This window comes from Canis lupus, chromosome 20 (genome assembly GCF_011100685.1).
Source record: "Canis lupus familiaris isolate Mischka breed German Shepherd chromosome 20, alternate assembly UU_Cfam_GSD_1.0, whole genome shotgun sequence".
In the NCBI taxonomy this organism is placed as follows: Eukaryota; Metazoa; Chordata; class Mammalia; order Carnivora; family Canidae; genus Canis; species Canis lupus.
In genome coordinates, this window is record NC_049241.1 from 56,176,469 (window position 1) to 56,195,082 (window position 18,614).

Consider the following 18,614-nt stretch of genomic DNA (forward strand, 5'->3'; position numbering starts at 1 on the left):
GGGGCAAGCGGGGAGCTTGCGGGGACTGGTGTCCTGGACCTCTGGAGCCCACAGCCACTGTCCCTCACAGGCAAACCCCAAAGGCGGTACGGCCGACCCCACCTGGCAGGAGATGGGGGATAGTGCTGAGAGAAACAAGTGGTGGGAAGGGAATGGCTTTGTCCAAAAGTCTATGAGCAGAGAATGTTCTGGAACCACATGGCTAATAACAGTTGCCCTCAGGGAGTGGCCTGGTGGGGATATGGGGTCAGGCCTCTCGGGGTCCTGGCTGCCGAGGGAGAAGAGGTGACACAGGGACCTCCTGGCCGGGTGGCCAGCCAGCAGGGCGGGGTCACGGGCAGGTGACCCCAGGTGTGTCCCTTCTCCCTCAGAGCCCAGGGTGGGCTGGGCATCCCCTGCACCATCTCCCTCACGGTGCCCGGCTGTCCTGAGCCTCATGGCTGCCACGGATGGATGGAGGGCCGTGGGTCTCCCTCCACACCCGCTGCCTCCCTGAGCTGGTTGCTGGCTGCCTGTGCCAGTGCAGGTGGGAGGCCCGTTGACTCCGCTCCCCTCCACCGACAGCCCCCACCTGGTCCCTGGGAGGTCACGCCTCGGGGGGTGCCCATCGCACCTTCAGCCAGCCCCACTGCGGTCAGTGCTTGGCACACCGGGCCCCACCCTGGGGTTCCCACGGTGCCACCCAGGAGCGGGTGGGGGCTCCCGATCCCCTGGGTCTTCATCCAGCTGGGGAACGCTGACTGCTGGGGTGTAGGGTTACGGGTGCCCTCTGGCCTTGGGCCCTCGGCAGAGTCAGCCCAGGGCTGGCAGGGTGTGCTGTGATGGCAAACGCCTGGTCTTGGGGTCCAGGCCTCACTGTAGCTCGCTTCTCCCCGGGGGCACGGCCACACTGGAGCTGGTGACACCTTGTTTCCCCGTGCTGCTGCGGCCCTGTGAGCCTCCCCGCCACACTGCAGGACACCCCCAGCACGCTGGTGTTCCCCGGGCCAGGGGCAGCACGTGGCACCCGGTGGGGGTGGGGGGCGTCCTGCTCCTCCCTGTGTCCCCCCCCCACCTGTCGGCCCCAGTCTTACACTCTCAGCCCAGTGGGGAATGTGCTGGGGCCTCATCCGTGTTCTATACCCACGGTGCTCAGTCAGGACTGGGGGTGCAGGGACAGAAAGCCAGCCCAAACAGCCGTCACCCTGGAGAGTGCTTCACCGGCTCCCTAGCTGAATGGGCCCAGGGAGAGCAGCCTGCAGGGCTTTGCTGTCCACTCCTTTGCTTGCCGGCCACCGTCCTAGGCGCTGGGGACCCTCCACCAACAACACGCTTAAAAATTCCTGCGTCCACAGAACGTACTGACTGTTGGTGGGAGGGCGTGTGGGGCTGCTGGACCGCAAGAGCAGAGGTGAAGCAGATGTCAGTGGAAGAGAAGGTGCGCTAAGGGCTGCTCACCAGAGGCACAGGTCCCCCTCTGTGCTGTTCTGGAGGGTGGTCTCCGTACCAAAGGTCACCCTGTGGTCCAACGTGGCTGCTGGGGCTCCAGCTCTCACGTCAGCACTCCGGGTGGGAAATAGATGGGATGGAGGGAAGGTCCCAAACTCCAGGTATGCCCTCCTCTGTCACTCGCTTAGGGAGTCTTCCCTAAAGCTCCACTCAGAAGCTTCTACAGGCAGATACTGGCCAGAGCTGACTCTTGCGGCCTCACCTAGCTGGGGGGGGTGGGTGGGGGAGTGGTTGGGAAGTGAGTGTGGCCCGATGTGTCAGCACCCCACCCCGACTGGGTCTGTTAGCAGCAGGAGAAGGACTGGGCCCTAGGAGGTGAGCACCCCAGCTGCTGGCTCGGCCCGGGTTCGACTCTGTGCTGTGTGACCTCAGGCACGTCGGTCTCCCTCTCTGAGCCTATTTCTTCGTCTGTGAAAGGAACAGTGACCTGTTCCAGAGTCGTCTTCTAGCCGCTGGGCTGTGAGGTGTCAGCAACCCACCTGCACACTCTCTGCCCCCCCAGTACTCGCTGTGCAACGAGCCCCTGATCGAGCTGTCCAACCCTGGCGCCAGCGGCTCCCTCTTCTACGTCACAAGCGACGACGAGTTCATCATCAAGACGGTGATGCACAAGGAGGCCGAGTTCCTGCAGAAGCTGCTGCCCGGCTACTACATGGTGAGCCTGCCCTGCAGCCCCCTCCCCCAGCTCCTTTCCCTCACAGGGCAGGCGCCGGAGCAGGGGTCCCAGGCACCACCCCACCTCTTGGGGGCTGCGGGGGCCTTGCCGGGTCACTGAGCCTCACCCACAGGATCCCCCTCACGCGGTCCCCCCCACACGGCAGGCAGAGATTGCCATCCGGGGGGGGGAGGTGGGCACCCGAGCAGCCCCCGCTCCCTGTCCCCTGCCCCCACTGACACCCCCGAGTCACAGATCCCAGAAATCCTGTCTCGTGGGGCTTGTGTGTCAGTAGCTGGTGACTCAGGCGTGGGGGAGGGGGGCGGGCCACCAGCTGGCCTGTCACCAAGGACCAGCTGCTGGGGCGCTTCCCGTTTCCCGGGTGACTCACAACCGGAAAGGGCACAACAGACCCCCTGGTGGAGGTGGAAGCAGGAGCCTCCACTTCCATATCCAGCCATCCCGGGGTGGAGCTGGCTCGGCCTGAGCGCCCACCTGCCCTGCTGAGCCCGACCTGGCACCTGGCAGCGGTGGGCCCGCCCTTTCTTGGCAGCTGTGCGCGGACCCCTCTCCGCTTGGGGCGTCTCATCCTAGCACGTGGGCTTGGGTGGGCCCCTGGCTCCCGGCTCCCCTCGGTCGGGGCTCAGCACGCTTTCTGGAAGGAGCCAGACGGCCTCTCCCTGCCCTGCTCAGCCCTGCTGATGTCGCAGGGAGGGCCCCGCGGGCCTGGAGGGAGCAGCAGGCGTGTCGTAGCGCTGGTGACACTTCACCAACTGACATGGAAACGTGAACTTCACGTAATCTTCATGTGTCACAAAACCCTACCTTCAGCCAGCCGCGTGAGAACAAGCGGGTGCTCGGATTTGGCCCTCCAGCCGGAGCTTGCCAACCCTTGCCCTGGACAGTGCCCAGCGGCCGTGCTCCATGTCACCCCGGGGTGGGCTGGGCACGTGGGACCCCCGGTCTGGCCCTGACACCTGCAGCGGGCCCTCCTGGAGCCTCTTGTCTGCTGGGGAGATGGTGCCCAGCTCCCGTCAGGATGCTGGGGGGGGCGCCTGCCCCCCCGGGAGGTGGCCAGGGAGCGCTTCCTGAGGGGGCCACTCCTCTGACCCCTCTCTGCTCCCCCACCTCCCAGAACCTCAACCAGAACCCGAGGACGCTGCTGCCCAAGTTCTACGGGCTGTACTGCGTTCAGTCGGGCGGCAAGAACATCCGCGTGGTGGTCATGAACAACATCCTGCCGCGCGTGGTCAAGATGCACCTCAAGTTCGACCTCAAGGGCTCCACGTACAAGCGGCGGGCGAGCAAGAAGGAGAAGGAGAAGAGCATCCCCACCTACAAGGACCTGGACTTCATCCAGGACATGCCTGAGGGGCTCCTGCTCGACGCAGACACCTTCTCCGCGCTCGTCAAGACGCTGCAGCGGGACTGCCTGGTGAGGCCGCCGCGCCCAGCCTCCCCTGAGCACAGGGGGACCCGCGGGCCCTCGCCTCTCTGAGCCTCCATCGTGTGTCTGTGCGGTCTCCTCCACCCCTGCAGCCCTGCCTGACATGCCCAGCCTGCCGGGCCGGGTCTTCCAGGGCCCTCTGCCCCATCCGCAGCCCCCCAGCCCACCACCCCCGGCTTCCAGGCCTCTGAAAACTGCATGATCTCCCCAGATGACCCCCACAGACCTCTGAGGACCTCCTGCTCCCCTAAGCCCCGATGTCAGAGACGCTGGGGCCGGGAGCACCTGGGCTCCTCAGCTGTCACCAGGCAGGTGGGAGCTCTGTCGGGAGGAAGGACACACCCTGTCCCAGTCCCGATTGGAGGCCTGGCCCCTTGGTCTCCTCACCGTCTGTGCAACGGGGATCGGCCCTCACATGGCTGAGTGGGCCCAGACCCAGACGTGGCTTGGGGTTGCGCCAGGCCGGGTTTGGGGATGGGGACGGAGAACTTGATCTCTTGACCCCCACCTCTGGCAGGTGCTGGAGAGCTTCAAGATCATGGACTACAGCCTGCTCCTGGGCGTGCACAACATCGACCAGCAGGAGCGCGAGCGGCAGGCGGAGGGCGCCCAGAGCACCGCGGACGAGAAGCGGCCTCTGGGCCAGAAGGCCCTGTACTCCACGGCCATGGAGTCCATCCAGGGCGGGGCCGCGCGCGGGGAGGCCATCGAGTCGGACGACACGTAGGTGGCCCGGGGCCAGCGGGGCGTCCAGCTCCTCTGTCCACACCCCTTTGGCAGGTGTGAGGCGGGCGGGGGTAGGGGGAGGGTGGCCGGGGGGGGGGCAAGAGACCACAGAGCAGATGAGTCCAGAAACCCATCTGCAGCCAGTTCAGGGTGTGGGAACCAGAGCAACGGCGCCTGCCTGGCAGGCCCCATAGGGGTCACACGCGCGGACACATAGACCCCCACGTGTGGATGAGCACTCCAGCGGGCTGAGGCCATTGGCTGGCCCTGCGGGAAGCACAGCTGCCCCCTCTTCCTGGCGGGCCCCAGAACGGGGTAAAGCACCACCGTCCAAAGCAAAGCTGGAAAGGCATTGAAGAGGGTGCGGCACTGGGCACGGGGGTGGGCTCCTGCCACGGGCCATCAGACCCACAGCTCCAGGGATAGGTGGCCGTGATGTGATGGAGGATGAGCTCATGGCTCGGATCAGCGGGCTGACCCAGTCCTGCCATGGGGCTCGGCTCAGGGGGGAGATAGCCTTGCACGGTGCCCCCTCCCACCTTCCCAGCACTGTGGATGCTGGGCCGGGTCGTTGTCTGGGCCCTGGGGGGCTGAGCAGCCTCCCCGACCCCCACCCACTCGGTGCCAGGAGCGACCCCCGTCGTGAGGACCACAGATGTCTCCAGACATTGTCCAGAGCTTGTGGAAGGCATTTCCTGGGTGGGGACCACTGCTGAAGGCAGATGTCAAGGGTGACTTCTCGTCACCACACGCTGACCATGCTGGGGACCATCACGGGGGAGTGGCTGGTGAAGGAGGGGGCGTCACCCCCACCGTAGCTGGGGACACGGGGGCTCAGAGGCAGAAGCAGCTGTCCTGGGTGCACAGCCGGCTGGTGACCGGGCCGAGGCTTGCCCATGGCCTGGTCACCACACTTGGCCAGCAGCTGCAGGGGGGCCAGAGGAGGAGCTGAGCCCAGCCCCCCAGGGCAGGCTGGGGAGCAGCAGGGCCTGGCGCGGCTAGCCCACCTCCAACCATCTTGGTGTTTGTAGGATCTGTGCCGGGCCTGGCAGGGGCTGGCGGGGTGCGCAGGTGAGCTCAGCAGTGCGTGGAGTGCAGTGAGCTGAGCCTGTGGGGGGCCTGGGCCAGCGGGTCTGGGGTCATTGGTGACCTGAGGACAGTCTCTGTGTTGTGTGACCTCACTAACCCTGCTGGGCCTGGCACATGTGGGCCAGGGGCTGAGTGAAGCAACTAACTCCCCGGTGGGCACCCAGAAGCCCTGGTGGCCCTGCCCCCGGTGAGCGTGTGCATGCACGTGCATGGGTGTGCGTATGCGTGCACATGGGCATGTGGGTGCCGGACCCTTTGGCGGCCTCCAGCCTCGAGTGCCCCAGAGGAGGGGAGCGGCTCAGTCCCAGCTGCGCTGCCGCCTGCAGGGAGCACGGGGGTGCAGGCTGGGCTCTAGCAGGGGGGCTCGGGGCAGGGTGAGTGCCTGGTGCCCTCCCATGTGGTCCGGCTCTGTGGGGTGCTGAAGAGGGTACTCTCTCCCTCTCCCCCCCAGGATGGGTGGGATTCCCGCCGTGAATGGCCGAGGGGAGCGCCTGCTGTTGCATATCGGCATCATCGACATTCTGCAGTCCTACAGGTGGGCGCCCGCCCTGCCTCCCCCTGCCCTGCCTCCTCCCTGCCCCCCTGCCCGCCTCCCCCTGCCCCCCACCCGCCTCTGCCTCCCCCCCCTTCCGCCCCTGCCTCCCCACCTCCCGCCTTCTCCCTGCCCTGCCTCTCCTTTCCCCCAGATACACTCGCCTGCTCACAGGAGCAGCGTGCCCTCTGCTGTCCAGCCTTCCTTAGCACGCCCTCCTCCCCAGCCCTGAGGGGAGGCATCTGGTCCCCGACCAGGTGGTGACTCCGCGTGAGGATCTGTGCTAGGAGTGCAGTGAGAGCCCACGTCAGGTAGAGGCTGGCGTGGGGGACAGGCTATCGCCAGCTCCCCTGTCTATTGAGCACCTGCTGTGTGCCAAGCGCTGGGCTACACTGAGCAGGATGGAAGCTCATTCGTGGCCACAAAGCCCGGCATCCCTGGACCGCTCACGCGGGGGCAGTACATGCTCGTGGCCTGAGGGACAGATACTCCAGCCTCGTGACAGCTGGGGGGTCAGCAGCCCCGTCGTCTGTGCTCATCCCTTTTTTTTTTTTTTTAAAGATTTTTTTTTATTTATGCATGAGAGACATAGAGAGGGGCAGAGACACAGGCAGAGGGAGAAGCAGGTTCCATGCAGGGAGCTCGACGTGGGACTTGATCCATGGTCTCCAGGGTCAGGCCCTGGGCTGAAGGCAGCGCTAAACCACTGAGCCACCGGGCTGCCCTGTGCTTGTCCTTCACGAGGCTTTGCCAATGAACGTGTTGTCCTGAGGGTAGCGTATGTCCTCGTGCTTGGGCTGACAGGACCCAGGGGACGTTGTGGGCGGGTGGCCCCTGCTCCTTGCCCTCCGCCTCGGGAGCCCGCTGAGCCTTGGGTCTTTTCTTCCTCACGGGTCTCTACTCCCTAAATCAAAACGCGACTCCTGCCCGTCAGACGCTCAGACTCACAGCCTGTTGATTTCCTGCCTGAGGCCAGTGTCTGCTGCAGAATGTTCCTCTCAATTTAGGGCAGGATTAGGAAGCTTCTGAGGTAGCAGAGCAAGGTTTCTGCAGATGCTCTGAGTGGAGGCAAGGAGGGGGGCCTGTGTGTGTCAGGCAGCCACAAACTCATCCTGGGGCAGGGGTGTCATGGGGGGTGTGCTGAGGAGAGGACCCTCCACCGCTGCAGGCTAGGGGGTGTCCGGGAGGGCTGTCTGGAGGAGGCAACACTCTCCCCAGCCCACGTGTGCAGGGGCCTAGTTAGAGCCACTGTGCAGGACAATAGTTCCAGCAGGGGGCCCCGGGGCTCAGGCCAGGCCATGAGGAGAGGTGAAGGACGTGCTCTGGGAGGCGCTGGCCCTCCGTCCCCCACAGGGGGTCAAGCACCATGGTCTTTTCACTTCCGCTCCAAGAGCAGCAGTGGTAGGAGCTGCCAGCAGGCCTGGAGGGGGACAAGCGGACAAGAGGGAGGCGGCTTCTGGTGGGTGCAGCAGGCAGCCTCAGCTCCTCTGGACCAGGGCTCCCCCACCCACTCCATGCCAGGAGCACCCCCAGTCGTGGTGACCACACACATCCCCAGACATGGCCCAGTGCCCCACTGGGAACCACTGGGCCTGAAAGTTTGGCAGGTGTTCAGGTATTTCTTCTCTCTGCAGGTTCATCAAGAAGCTGGAACATACTTGGAAGGCTCTTGTTCACGATGGGGTGAGTGTTCGTCCATCAATCCACAAACATAATGACCTCCCGCGGCCACGACAAGAGACGTGTTCCCTCCTCCCTGGAGTCTCCGTCCAGTGGGGGCGGCCCTGTGACCTGGCAGTCACAGGCCAGGGGGTCGGGGTCAGGACAGGAGAGCACAGGCGGCAGCCACAGGCTCTCCAGTGAGGGCTCTGAGCTCCACTGGTGAGCGGAACAGGAAGGCTCCTCGGAGGTGGAGTGGGAAGGATTCCCAAGGACAGCCTGGCAGGAAAGTCGGGCCATTGTGGACACGTGCGATACGGAGGGGGTCTTGGGCACTGGCCACACCCAGGGGCCGTGCAGCGCTGACCCTTTGCCCTGGAGGCGTGTGGCCTGCTCCAGGATGGCTCCACTGCGTGAGAGTAGCTTGGAATGCGCGGTTTCCTGTCAGCGCTGCCAACGTCTGCATGCTGGCAGTGGGCGATTCCCAGATATAAAAGACTGAGAACCAATGGTTGGGGAGCAAACGGAGCCCACCTGGGGGGCCCCAGGCAGCCCTGGTCCAGCCCTGGTCCAGTGGTGCTGACAAGCTGGCCGGTGCCTCGGGTGCACGCCTCCCCTCCCGTGCCCCCTTGCAGACCAATTCTTACTAAAGTGCTAAGGGCTGTGTGTGTTTGCATAGTCTGTAAAGTCGGAAATCCCAGCAAGCTCCCGACACCCCTCAGAGTGTTTGGAGGGTCTAGGCGGGAGCTTCTGGAAAGTGCACTGGGAAGGTCCAGGTGGCAGCCGGTGAGCAGGAAGCTGTTCCATAGGTTATGAGGCCGTGGCAGACGAGAGAGCTGCCAAGTCCTGGCGAGGCCACTAGTAATCTCTGAAGTGGGGTTTGCGTCAGCTCCCGGGGTCCAGATGTTGATCACAGTGACCACACAGGCGTGAGCAGTCTGGGGCAGGAGGGGTGGCCGGTGGAGTGGAGGCCCAGGTCTTTCCTGCGTGTCGCTGCACACCCTCGGGCGTGACCCTCGCCCCCAGCCCTGCAGGCTGCCTCTGTCCCCGCCTCGGCTCCCATGCCGTCTGCCAGAGCATGCGGTCACGCCTCGCGGCAGCAAGGATGCTCACCATAGCGAGCATTCTGAGGTCCACGTGTCCCTGCGGGTCCTGTTACATTACAGTGGGGGGAGGACCGGGCCACGTCTGGGGACATCTGTGATCCTCATGCCTGGGGGAGCTTCCCGGCATCAAGGGGTGGGGGCAGGGATCGTGTTAGGCTCCCACAGCGCCGGGGCTGGCGTGCGTAGTGCCAAGGGGAGACTGTGCCATGGAGGCCGGGGACACTGGCCCTTGGGGAGGAGCAAGGCATCCCCACCTTTCGGGGTCCAGCATTACACTGGAGCACTGGCTGTGTGCCAGGCCCCCTTCCTGACGGGCCCCCTCCCTGCCACTGTTACCTGGTCCTTGAGTCTTCCAGGCAGCCCCACACCGTGAACCCATCTCCCTGTCCCGCCACCGTGGCCTGGGCCGTCCTGTGGGACACGGAGCTCCTGGCGGCCTGGTGGCACTCAGCCCTTCTTGCCCTCGGGCCCCACTTTTCTTCCCAGGACACTGTCTCTGTCCACCGGCCCAGCTTCTATGCAGAGCGCTTCTTCAAGTTCATGAGCAACACCGTCTTCCGGAAGAATTCCTGTGAGCTTCCCAGGCCCTTTGGCAGGAGAGCCCCGGGGTGCGGAGCGGGGAGGCGGGGTGGCCAAGAGTGCAGTAAACCCGGAGCACCTCCTCCCGCTGCCTGGCCATCCTTGGGCCTGGCTCAGGGACGAGGTCCAGAGAGCAGGGTGGTCAGGGTGCCACCCTCATGGGCCCCAGCACAGGGCCCGGTGCCCACTGTCTGAGCTTGAGTCCTGGCCGCACCGCATCCTGCCTGTGTGACCTCCAGCAGGTGATGCCCTACCCCATGCCTCGGTTTGCCTGTCTGTACAGAGCTGTGAGAGCAAGATGTGTTTACAGGTGCCTTTGGCCCTATACCGGTCCTCAAGGGCATCACCTGTGGCCTCGTGGCATCACCAAGGACACGTGGCCTTAGTGGGCATGGAGGCAGCCCATCATCAGCCAGACCGGGCATTGTTAAGGAGGGCACAGGACAGAGGTGCCTGTGCTCCAGGGGTGGCCTCGGGAGGTCCCCTGTCTGCACTGGGCCTCGAGTCCCAGACCCTGGTGCACACCCCAGCCCAGGATCCCATGTGCTGCCTGATAGGGCCTGTCTCTGTCCCCATGTGCCTGCCTGGCATCTGCCCCCTGGGCTGCCAGAAGGCAGCGTGCTTGTCAGCCTTGCACTGTATGTCCCTGGCACGCAGCAGGTGTTCAGTCAGTGTTCGTGGGCATACACTTTACCATCCAGGCTTCGACCTGCAGGAGCGATGGAACCCCACCTCTCTGCCAGGTGTGTGTGGGCGGTGACCCAGCTCCGGTCACCTGGAGCCAGTCATGGTGCCAACGCGACCCCACGTTCTCTGACATCTAGCCAGTAGCTTGAACTCGATGGCAGGGGGATTATTTATATTGTTCACATTGGGGAAGTGTGCAAACGCCACAGTTCTGGCGTTTGTCTCCTGAGAGCGGGTGGTTCATCCACGTGAGCGTACCATCCATGTGAGCAGATGAGAACCTTGCCTGGAGTGTCACTCTCACTGTGGTCCAGGGGCGCTTGCCAGCCTCCAGGGACGAGAGGGCCGCGTACAGGGAATCCGGCACGTGTGTGCTGGGAGCTGTGGCCATCCTGGGAGCAGAGCTCACAGCAGGAGCGGATGGGCGAGGCCTGGTGCGGGGGGTGCCACAGGGCTCACCTGCCTCGTCCCACCCTGTTGCTGCAGACGGTGACGCTGGGGCGGGCCCCGTTCCCCAGGCTCTGTCCTGGGTTGGAGCCTGGGCCTTGGTGCTGACCCCGCATGCCCCAAGGCTTTCCGTGTCCTCGTGTGAAAGTGGAGGCCACGGGCAGGGCGGGCCGCGGGACAGGGCCTCCTGGGACCTCCAGGCAGAGCTGGGTAGAGAGCAGGGCAGGGTTTTCTGCACAGAGAATGTTGCTTGCCCACGCTGGAGGCCGGGCAGTGGGGGGCCCTGTGTGCAGGCAGCGGGCCTCGGGGGGTACCAACCAGGCTTCCGTGCGGAGGAGGGCCGGGGCTGGGGGGGCCTGCCTCCACGCTGCCTCGGCTCTCAGGCTGCCCCAAGCGCCACTCCACCTCTCCACCGTCCACAGCCCTGAAATCTTCACCGTCCAAGAAGGGCCGTGGGGCCTTGCTGGCTGTCAAGCCCCTGGGACCCACAGCTGCCTTCTCGGCCAGCCAGATCCCCAGCGAGCGGGAGGACGCACAGTACGACCTCCGGGGGGCCCGCAGCTACCCCACGCTGGAGGACGAAGGTGACTGGGTGCTTTGGTGATGGGAGAGATAAGGGGGCTGCTGGGGACAGGTGCTGTCCCTGGGGCTAAGGGACAGTGTGAGGAAGGGTTTACTGAGGCTGGCTACCTGGACGGGAGGGGCCTGGGTCACAGTCACCCCTAGCCCAGCCAAAGATCTGCGGCCATGTGGGGAGGGGGAGCAGCTGAGACTGCCACAGGGAGAGCTAAACAGAGAAGGTGCCACCGGGGAGGTGACCCACCCCATCACCAGACACCTGGAGACCTAGAGGCATGAAGCATTTGATGGAATTGGGTATGATGTTTTGGAAGGTCCCCCCCAGTTCCCAGGGTTAAAGAGTCAAAGATTCCAGGCACGGAGGGGCTGGGTGGAATAGCATAAAGGAAGGGAGAAACCGCACATGCAGAGGCCCTGGGGCTGCTGTGTTGGAGGGACAGCAGGACACCTGTGTGGTTGGAGCAAAGTCAGGGAAGGAGAGAGGGAGGAAGTGGGCCTCCAGCAGGACCTGTGGGCCTGAGGAGGGTTTCGATTGCAGTTTGAGAGTAGTGGGCTACCGAAACCTTGGTGCCGACAGTAAATTCAAGCTTATTTGTCCTCTTAAAGCTGCCAAGCAGAATGGAGTGTTGGGTGGCAGGTGGGGCGGGGCACGGGCTGCTGAAGGTGAGCCAAGCTGCAGGTGGAGCCAGAGGCCTGGGAGGGCTGGTGAGGGGGCCTGGCTGCCGCAGCGCCCACAGCCTCCTCCCCACAGGTCGGCCCGACCTCCTGCCCTGCACGCCCCCGTCTTTTGAGGAGGCCACCACCGCCTCCATCGCTACAACCCTGTCCTCCACGTCTCTCTCCATCCCGGAGCGATCTCCCTCGGAGTCATCAGAGCAGCCGCGGTACCGGTGAGGAGCCTGGGGCCTCTCCCTCCGTGAGGCAGGGGTGGGGAGTGCGAATCCTCCGTGGGAGGGGCGCGGCGGGCTGCCTCCCCTACCTGATCCACCTGCTTGCGTCTTTCTGCAGGAGGCGCACACAGTCTTCAGGACCCGATGGCCGGTGAGCTGAGACCCCAGCTTCCCCCCCAGACCCCGACCGCCCCCACAGTCCGGCCTCCCCTGAGGCACCCCTGCACTTTCCCACCCAGAGTCCCGCCTCTCTGGCCACTCCCCTGGGCACAGCTTTAAGTTAGACTCTAGAATGTCACAGAATCTTGAGTTACTTTGTGGTTCTCTCCACACAGACCCCCAGAGGGGCCAGAGGACCCCTCCCCTGAACCTGCTTGTTGATCCTTTTTTTAATCATTATTACATATTTTTATTCTAAGCGGTACAAAAGACAATATAGTGAAACACCTCCCCCTGCCCCGTGCCCCTTCCCCTCCCCGGGAGCAGCCCCTGGATGGGTTTTTTATTTTTCTAGAAATATTTTATGACTATACGAGAAAACAAACCTACTGGCCTGTTTCTGCCTTTGGTCTTGACACCAGCACAGCTCTCTGCCACTGCAGGCCTCTTGCTTTGTGCACTTAGCAGATAAAGGTCATCTGTGAGCTGGGGGGAGCGCCTGCGCGTTCCGTCTGACGGAATGTAGCCTGCCCTCGGGGGCACTTCGGTGGTTGCACTTGCCTGATCTTGCCATCGCGACCACAGTGAATAGGGCTTGCTTTCCTTAGTTTTGGGGCAATTATTCCGGTCATTAAAAAAAAAAGTTACAGCACAAAGCACATTTGGCAGAATGCACTTCTCTCTCCTGCTGCTTGCTCCCACCTCAGCGACCTTTCTGCTCTCTGATGCTGCCATCCATCCAGAGAGCTTCTGCATGCCTGGCTGCCGGAATGTTCTGACCCACCTGCATCAGGGGCCTGGACCTTGAAAGCCCTGGAGCCACCCCACCCCCAGTCCAGGTCCATGTGCAGCTTCCCCCCAGGAGGGTGAGCAGGATCCCACCCTATGCATTATGCCCTTGCTGGTACCAGAGTCACAAGATGGTCTCAGGTGGACAACCAGTCCCTGCCCCCATTGCAGACCCCAGGTGGGCATAACACCCACAGGACCAGGGGTGAGCTGGACCAGCCCAGGGCACTGGTCAGATGGCACCCAGAGAGAGCACCCCATAGAGGCCCCCCGGCTTCCTACCAGGGCTGGAGATCTGAGCTGGCCTGGAGCTTGCCCCCAGGGGCAGAGTTAGGGTGAGGAGAGAGAGTGAGGTGCAGTTTCCCACTGCCTCCAGGCCCCAGGAGGAGACACATGCAGAGGAGGACCTGCAGCAGATCACGGTGCAGGTGGAGCCCGCGTGCAGCGTGGAGATCGTGGTCCCCACGGAAGAGGACGCGGGGTGAGTGTCGCATCGCCCGACCTCTGCACTACGCGCTCGGTCCAATCCGATTGGCTAAGCGCAGTCACATGGCCAGCTGGCAGCAAGGCAGGCTGGGGGATGTAGTCCAGGCAGGGTGGGGGAGCCACAGGGGGGAGAGCCTGGGAATGGGGCCTCCCACTGGAAAGGGGCGGTGCAGGGCGTGGGAACCAGGCAGTCTGTGCAGGGGCCCCTGGGGGGCCTCGGATCTCCCAGGGTTCCTCACCCCTTCTGCCCTGAGCCCCGGGTTGCGGGAGGGGGCTTTCCGGTTCCCCAGGGAGCCTCTGGATGCAGCCCCCTTGCCCCGTGTGTATGTTCCTGTGTCCGCTGCTTCTGCGGAGCACCTGCCTTCCCGCTCCTGGTTCCTCTCCGTGCTCAGGCCTTTCCCTCAACGGGGAGGCGCCCGCGGCCGCCCCTTCTCCTGGGTTCACGTGGGGCAGTTCTCTACCGGCTCCTTAATCCGGGGCAGTGGCTCTCAGCGACCGGGAGTGACCCTGCCCCCCCCACCCCAGGGACACCTGTGGCGGTCAGCCCCACCCCCCGTGTGCCGGGAGGGACACCCTGCTGTAGGGTTTTAGAAGTGTCTCTCAACTTTACAGGATTTGAAGACCTGTTTATATTTTCAGGGCTGATTTCTATACGTTTTTATTTATTTATTTTTTAAAGATTTATTTATTTATTTATGATAGACATAGAGAGAGAGAGAGGCAGAGACACAGGAGGAGGGAGAAGCAGGCTCCATGCCGGGAGCCCGACGCGGGACTCGATCCCGGGACTCCAAGATCGCGCCCTGGGCCAAAGGCAGGCGCCAAACCCCTGAGCCACCCAGGGATCCCCCTATACGTCTTTAGTTATAAGTTGAAGAAGGCGGCCTTAAAGAAATAGACGTATATTTTAAAAACAGATCAAAGCCTTCATGATTGAATACAAAACTTATCTTTTTTTATTCAAGGATTTTATTTATTTATCCGTGAGAGACAGAAAAAGAGGCAGAGACACAGGCAGTGGGAAAAGCAGGCTCCCTCCAGGGACCCCAACATGGGATTGGATCCCAGGACCCCAGGATCATGCCCTGAGCCAAAGACAGACACTCAATCACTGAGCCACCCGGGCGTCCCCAAAATTTATCTTTCTATTTTATTTTATTTTTTTAAAAGATTTTATTTATTTATTCATGGGAGACAGAGAGAGAGGGAGAAGCAGGCTCCCTGGAGGAAGCCAGAGGTGGGACTCGTGGGACAGGACTCCAGGATCATGTCCTCAGCCGAAGGCAGGCTCTAAACTGCTGAGCCACCCAGGGATCCCCAAAATTTATTAAAGATTTTATTTATTTATTCGAGAGAGACAAGCGGGGCGGGGGGGAGGGCAGAGGGGAGAATCAGACTCCCCGCCGAGCAGGGAGCCGGAGGGAAGGATGTGGGACTCAACACCAGGACCGCAGGATCCTGACCTGCTTCACCGACTGAGCCTCCCAGGTGCCCCCAAATCAGTGGGCATGTGGGAGAAACGTGTGTTTTCTGTGGAGGGAAGGAACGTTCTGTGTCCCGTGTATTGATCGAGGCATCTAGTTGCCTATGTCCTTGTTTGGTTTGGTCTGTTTGGTTCTGTGTTTGCTTTGTTATCAAATTCTTCTTGCTTCCATTGTTGATTTCTCTTTCCCTGCTTCTAAAATTTCTCTTCTTTCCAAGACCCCTTTCTTAGCGTTCACACACACTCCCCGCCTGCGCGTTGCCATCAAGAATTACTTTGCAGACACGCAGACAGACGCCCGCGTGCACACACAGCGGTTTCTGCCACCAGCCACTTTTTCCCATTAACTGAATTCCTGCCGTGTGACACATCTTTCTGTCTTTGCCCCCAAAACAGCCTACCATCCCACGTGGCTGGAGAGCCAGCTCCCCGTGGTTATAGGTGCCCCTCCCATCTCAGAGCTGTGCATTTTGCTCATGAGATGAACTTGTGCCCCCAATCACCTGGCCACCAGGTGAGACCTAGGAGTCGCCTCGCCTCCCATCTGGAGCCTGTTTCCATAACTCAGGATACCTGGCTCTTCCAAGATCGCAAATGCTCAGTAAAGATTACGAAGGGGTTCTGACCTCAATGTGGGATGGGTGCTAGGTGTCCCTCCTTTACAGGTGGGGCTACTTGAGGCTTAGGGTTGGGAAAGGACCTTCAGGGTCGCCAGGGGTGAGTGGTGAGGCCAGGACCTGCCCACCCGTGTGTGCTTGAGCAGAGGTCAGTAGAGGCTCACCTGTTGGTGGGCACATCCTCCCCACCTCTCCACAGAGGTGTTTGGAGGCAGGGGGTGGGGGGGCAGTTATTTGGCTTCCTGAGTCTTTTGTCCCCATGATGACCTCCTGATGAGAGGGGAAGAGGCAGGTGCAGGCTGGGGCTGGTGTGGGTGCTGTCCGGAGCCCCGCCTCAGGACTCCCCTGTCCTCGTGTCCCCAGGGTGGAGGCTTCTCCAGCTCATGCCTGTGCGGCTGCCGAAGCAGAAACCACCAGCCAGGCCTCGGAGCCCGCCAGCCAGGCCTCGGATGAGGAGGATGCACCCGCCACAGACATCTACTTTGTAAGTCCCCTGCAACTCCTTCCGTCACCAGACCCCTGACCAGGCATACACTCCTGCAGTCACACTCACAGAACACCCACGTGGACACAGTGCACTGACTGGTCAGCAGTCACATGCATACACTCTTGCACGCCCAGTGTGCCCTCACACACGTTCACATCACATGCTCACATGGCATGGGAGCACATTGCCTTCGCCATCCAGGCCAGGCTACTCCAAGACCAGGAAACAGCCCTGTCCCTCCTCCCCAGGCCTCGTGACCACCGCCAGGCAAGGCCCTAGCCATGCCACCGCATCTCCCTAGGAAACATCTGGAGTCCTCAAGCTGTGTGCCCCACCGGGCCAGCCTCTGAGGGCTGCAAACCATGTGGATCTTCTCCTGCTGGGTGGTGGGTACAGCTAGGCGGGTTTTGTTCTCAAGGATGCAAGGGAATTGTGGCAAGGGGTAGGTGTGCTTCACGCTGCCAACCTCACTGGCTGAGGACTCATGGCTGCTCCTGGATGGGGCGGGGTCTGTGGGAGCAAGAAGCGGCCCTCCCCCAGGGACCTGGGACCTCTCTTCCAGAGCAGGGGGTCGCCTCCCCCCGCTGCATCTCCCACAGGCAAACAGCTGGGCCAGGAGCTTGGGTGAGGTGGGTGCTGGGCAGCCAGGTAGCCTGCAAAATCCAGTCCAATGACACCCCCCCTGCCCCAGTGGGTCCTGGGGCTGCCTTCCTCAGGCAGCCCTACTGAGGGGTCAGGTCAGAAGGCCTTATGCAATGAAGGGGACTGCCTCTCCTCCTCCCAGACCTTCGATCTTGTTGGCCAGTGAGCTGGGGGCCTACTGCTGCTGCTGCTGCTGCTGCTGTGTAGCTAACACCACCTTGCTCTGTCTTGGGGCCTCCGTCGGGCCTGGAGAAGGAACAGGTGCACTGTCTATGCGTCCACACACCCGCCGTCATATCCCCATCCCTGGGGGCTTGGTTTGTGTCCCATCCTGTGGACCGGTGTGTGAGGTGGCCCCAGGGGGCCATGTCCTGTATGTGTGTCTGGGTCCTGACACCCAAGTGGGCGGCCAGGCCCTGTGGGCAGCAGAGAAGGTATCGGGCTGCTGTGGGACCCCTGCCACCCTGAAACTCACCTCCTGCTTGGCTATCGGCTTACCTGCCCCTGCCCAGCACCCTCCCCACCTAACCGTCCCCTGGATTCCTGTTGCCTCATCCTGTCCTCTGTTTGCTTCTTCCCCCGCCCACCCGGCCCGCCCAGTTCACCGATGGGAGGTACTGGATTTACTCTCCCCGGCATCGCCGACTGCGGGCCGTGACGCTGAGCTCCTCAGGGACTGTAAGTGACCACAGCAGGCCTCCAGGGAGCCCAGCCCCTGTCCCACCACCCTGGGCAGCAGGGAGCCACAAGTCCTGGCTGTCCCTCGTCCTCTGCGAAGGGACTTGGGGAAATAATCACCACGACTGAAGCTGGTCATGTGTCCCCAGTGATGTCACCTAGGTCCCTCTGAGGTGGGCATTGCTAGGCCGGTAGGCACACAGCCAGGGCTAAGGGGACTTGTCTGTAGCGATGGGGTCTGCATCTGACCCCAGCCCCTGGCTGTCTTTGCCCCCTCCCCAGCCTGCTAAGTCAGGGACAAGTCGGTAGACTCTTGTCTAATATTCAGACCTGGCTGCCAGTGGCCCCCCAAGGGGCATCTGCCCTGCAGAAGCAGGTGGTCATGTGGGTCAGCAAAGGGACTTCAAAGCCAAGCTTTTCGCTGCAGGAGAGAGGAGGTGGTATCTCCATACCTACTTGATAGTGGAGAAACCACGGGCTCAGCTCCCCAGGAAGCCCACAAAAGGGCACAGTTCAGGTAAAATCTGGGTCCAAATTCCCAAGCAGCCCCTGTGTCTAGTAGACACCTATTGTGCTTGGGACACTGTGGGTATCGTGTAGCCATGGTATTATCAGGACCTGTTACTTTCGTCATGAGCAATAAATGAGGGACGCAGAGAGGCCTAGGAACCTGCCCAGAGCCACACAGCACTCAAGCAGGCAAAACAAGTTGAATACTTGAAGTAGGAATTTCTGTTCTCAAGATGAGGCCCCTCAGAGGCTCCCATCCCCTACCCTAAATGCCTCTGAGCGTCAGTGGGTGTCCAGCACTGCCAAGCAAACCCAAGAAGTGGAAACCACTTCCCCAGACCTTCCTGCCATGCTGTGTCCTGCTGAGACAGGGATTCCACACCCCGAAGATGATCCAAGAGCTGGGGATACACAGCAGGCCCTGAGGCCCCCTGGGGAAGTGATTTGCAGAGGCTGCCTGGAGAGGGGTTGACCCGGACCAGAAAACACTCAGGATGTGGGGAGGCGGGAAGAGGAGGGGGCCTCCATAGAGGGCACAACGGAAGCAAGTGTGAGGGCTAGGTGAGTGGGCACAGACCCTAGGGCCTGGGGAGGATGTGTCCTTGGCCCCACTTCAGTGGGGTCATCGCAGAGTTCTGGATCCTGCTGCCCGCGATCCCTCCTTCCCCTGAGGCCAGCTCTTTGCAGAGTTCAGATGGAGATTCTTTTGTCCCACATTCTTGTCCTAGAGGGGCAGCTGCCCTGGCATCGAATGTGTGCTGCAGCTGCCCTGTGTTGGACACTGGGCATGAGCAGCCCCAAAAGAGGCCTCGCCCCATGCTCCCGGACTACCGGTTCCAGCCGGCTGGGGTGGGGGCCGGGCGGGGTGTGCTGTGACCA

General features: G+C 62.3%; 1 protein-coding gene across 10 annotated transcripts in view; it reads left to right on the plus strand.

Annotated features, from left to right (window-relative positions):
- The window catches only part of PIP5K1C (phosphatidylinositol-4-phosphate 5-kinase type 1 gamma), a 50,539-nt gene that overhangs the window by 27,353 nt on the left and 4,572 nt on the right, over positions 1-18,614 (plus strand). For 4 of the 10 annotated variants that reach the window (XM_038567791.1, XM_038567790.1, XM_038567795.1 and 1 more), the window contains exons 6-17: positions 1,991-2,143; positions 3,279-3,578; positions 4,108-4,313; positions 5,857-5,940; positions 7,572-7,620; positions 9,189-9,273; positions 10,838-10,999; positions 11,746-11,884; positions 12,003-12,035; positions 13,209-13,313; positions 15,782-15,902; positions 17,148-17,225. In XM_038567791.1, coding sequence (XP_038423719.1) covers positions 1,991-2,143; positions 3,279-3,578; positions 4,108-4,313; positions 5,857-5,940; positions 7,572-7,620; positions 9,189-9,273; positions 10,838-10,999; positions 11,746-11,884; positions 12,003-12,035; positions 13,209-13,313; positions 15,782-15,902; positions 17,148-17,225 — 1,515 coding nt within the window. Of the gene's footprint in view, positions 1-1,990; positions 2,144-3,278; positions 3,579-4,107; positions 4,314-5,856; positions 5,941-7,571; positions 7,621-9,188; positions 9,274-10,837; positions 11,000-11,745; positions 11,885-12,002; positions 12,036-13,208; positions 13,314-14,020; positions 14,277-15,781; positions 15,903-16,689; positions 17,109-17,147; positions 17,226-18,614 lie in introns of those variants that run through there. The other 6 variants (XM_038567794.1, XM_038567792.1, XM_038567798.1 and 3 more) reach the window with 4 other exon arrangements.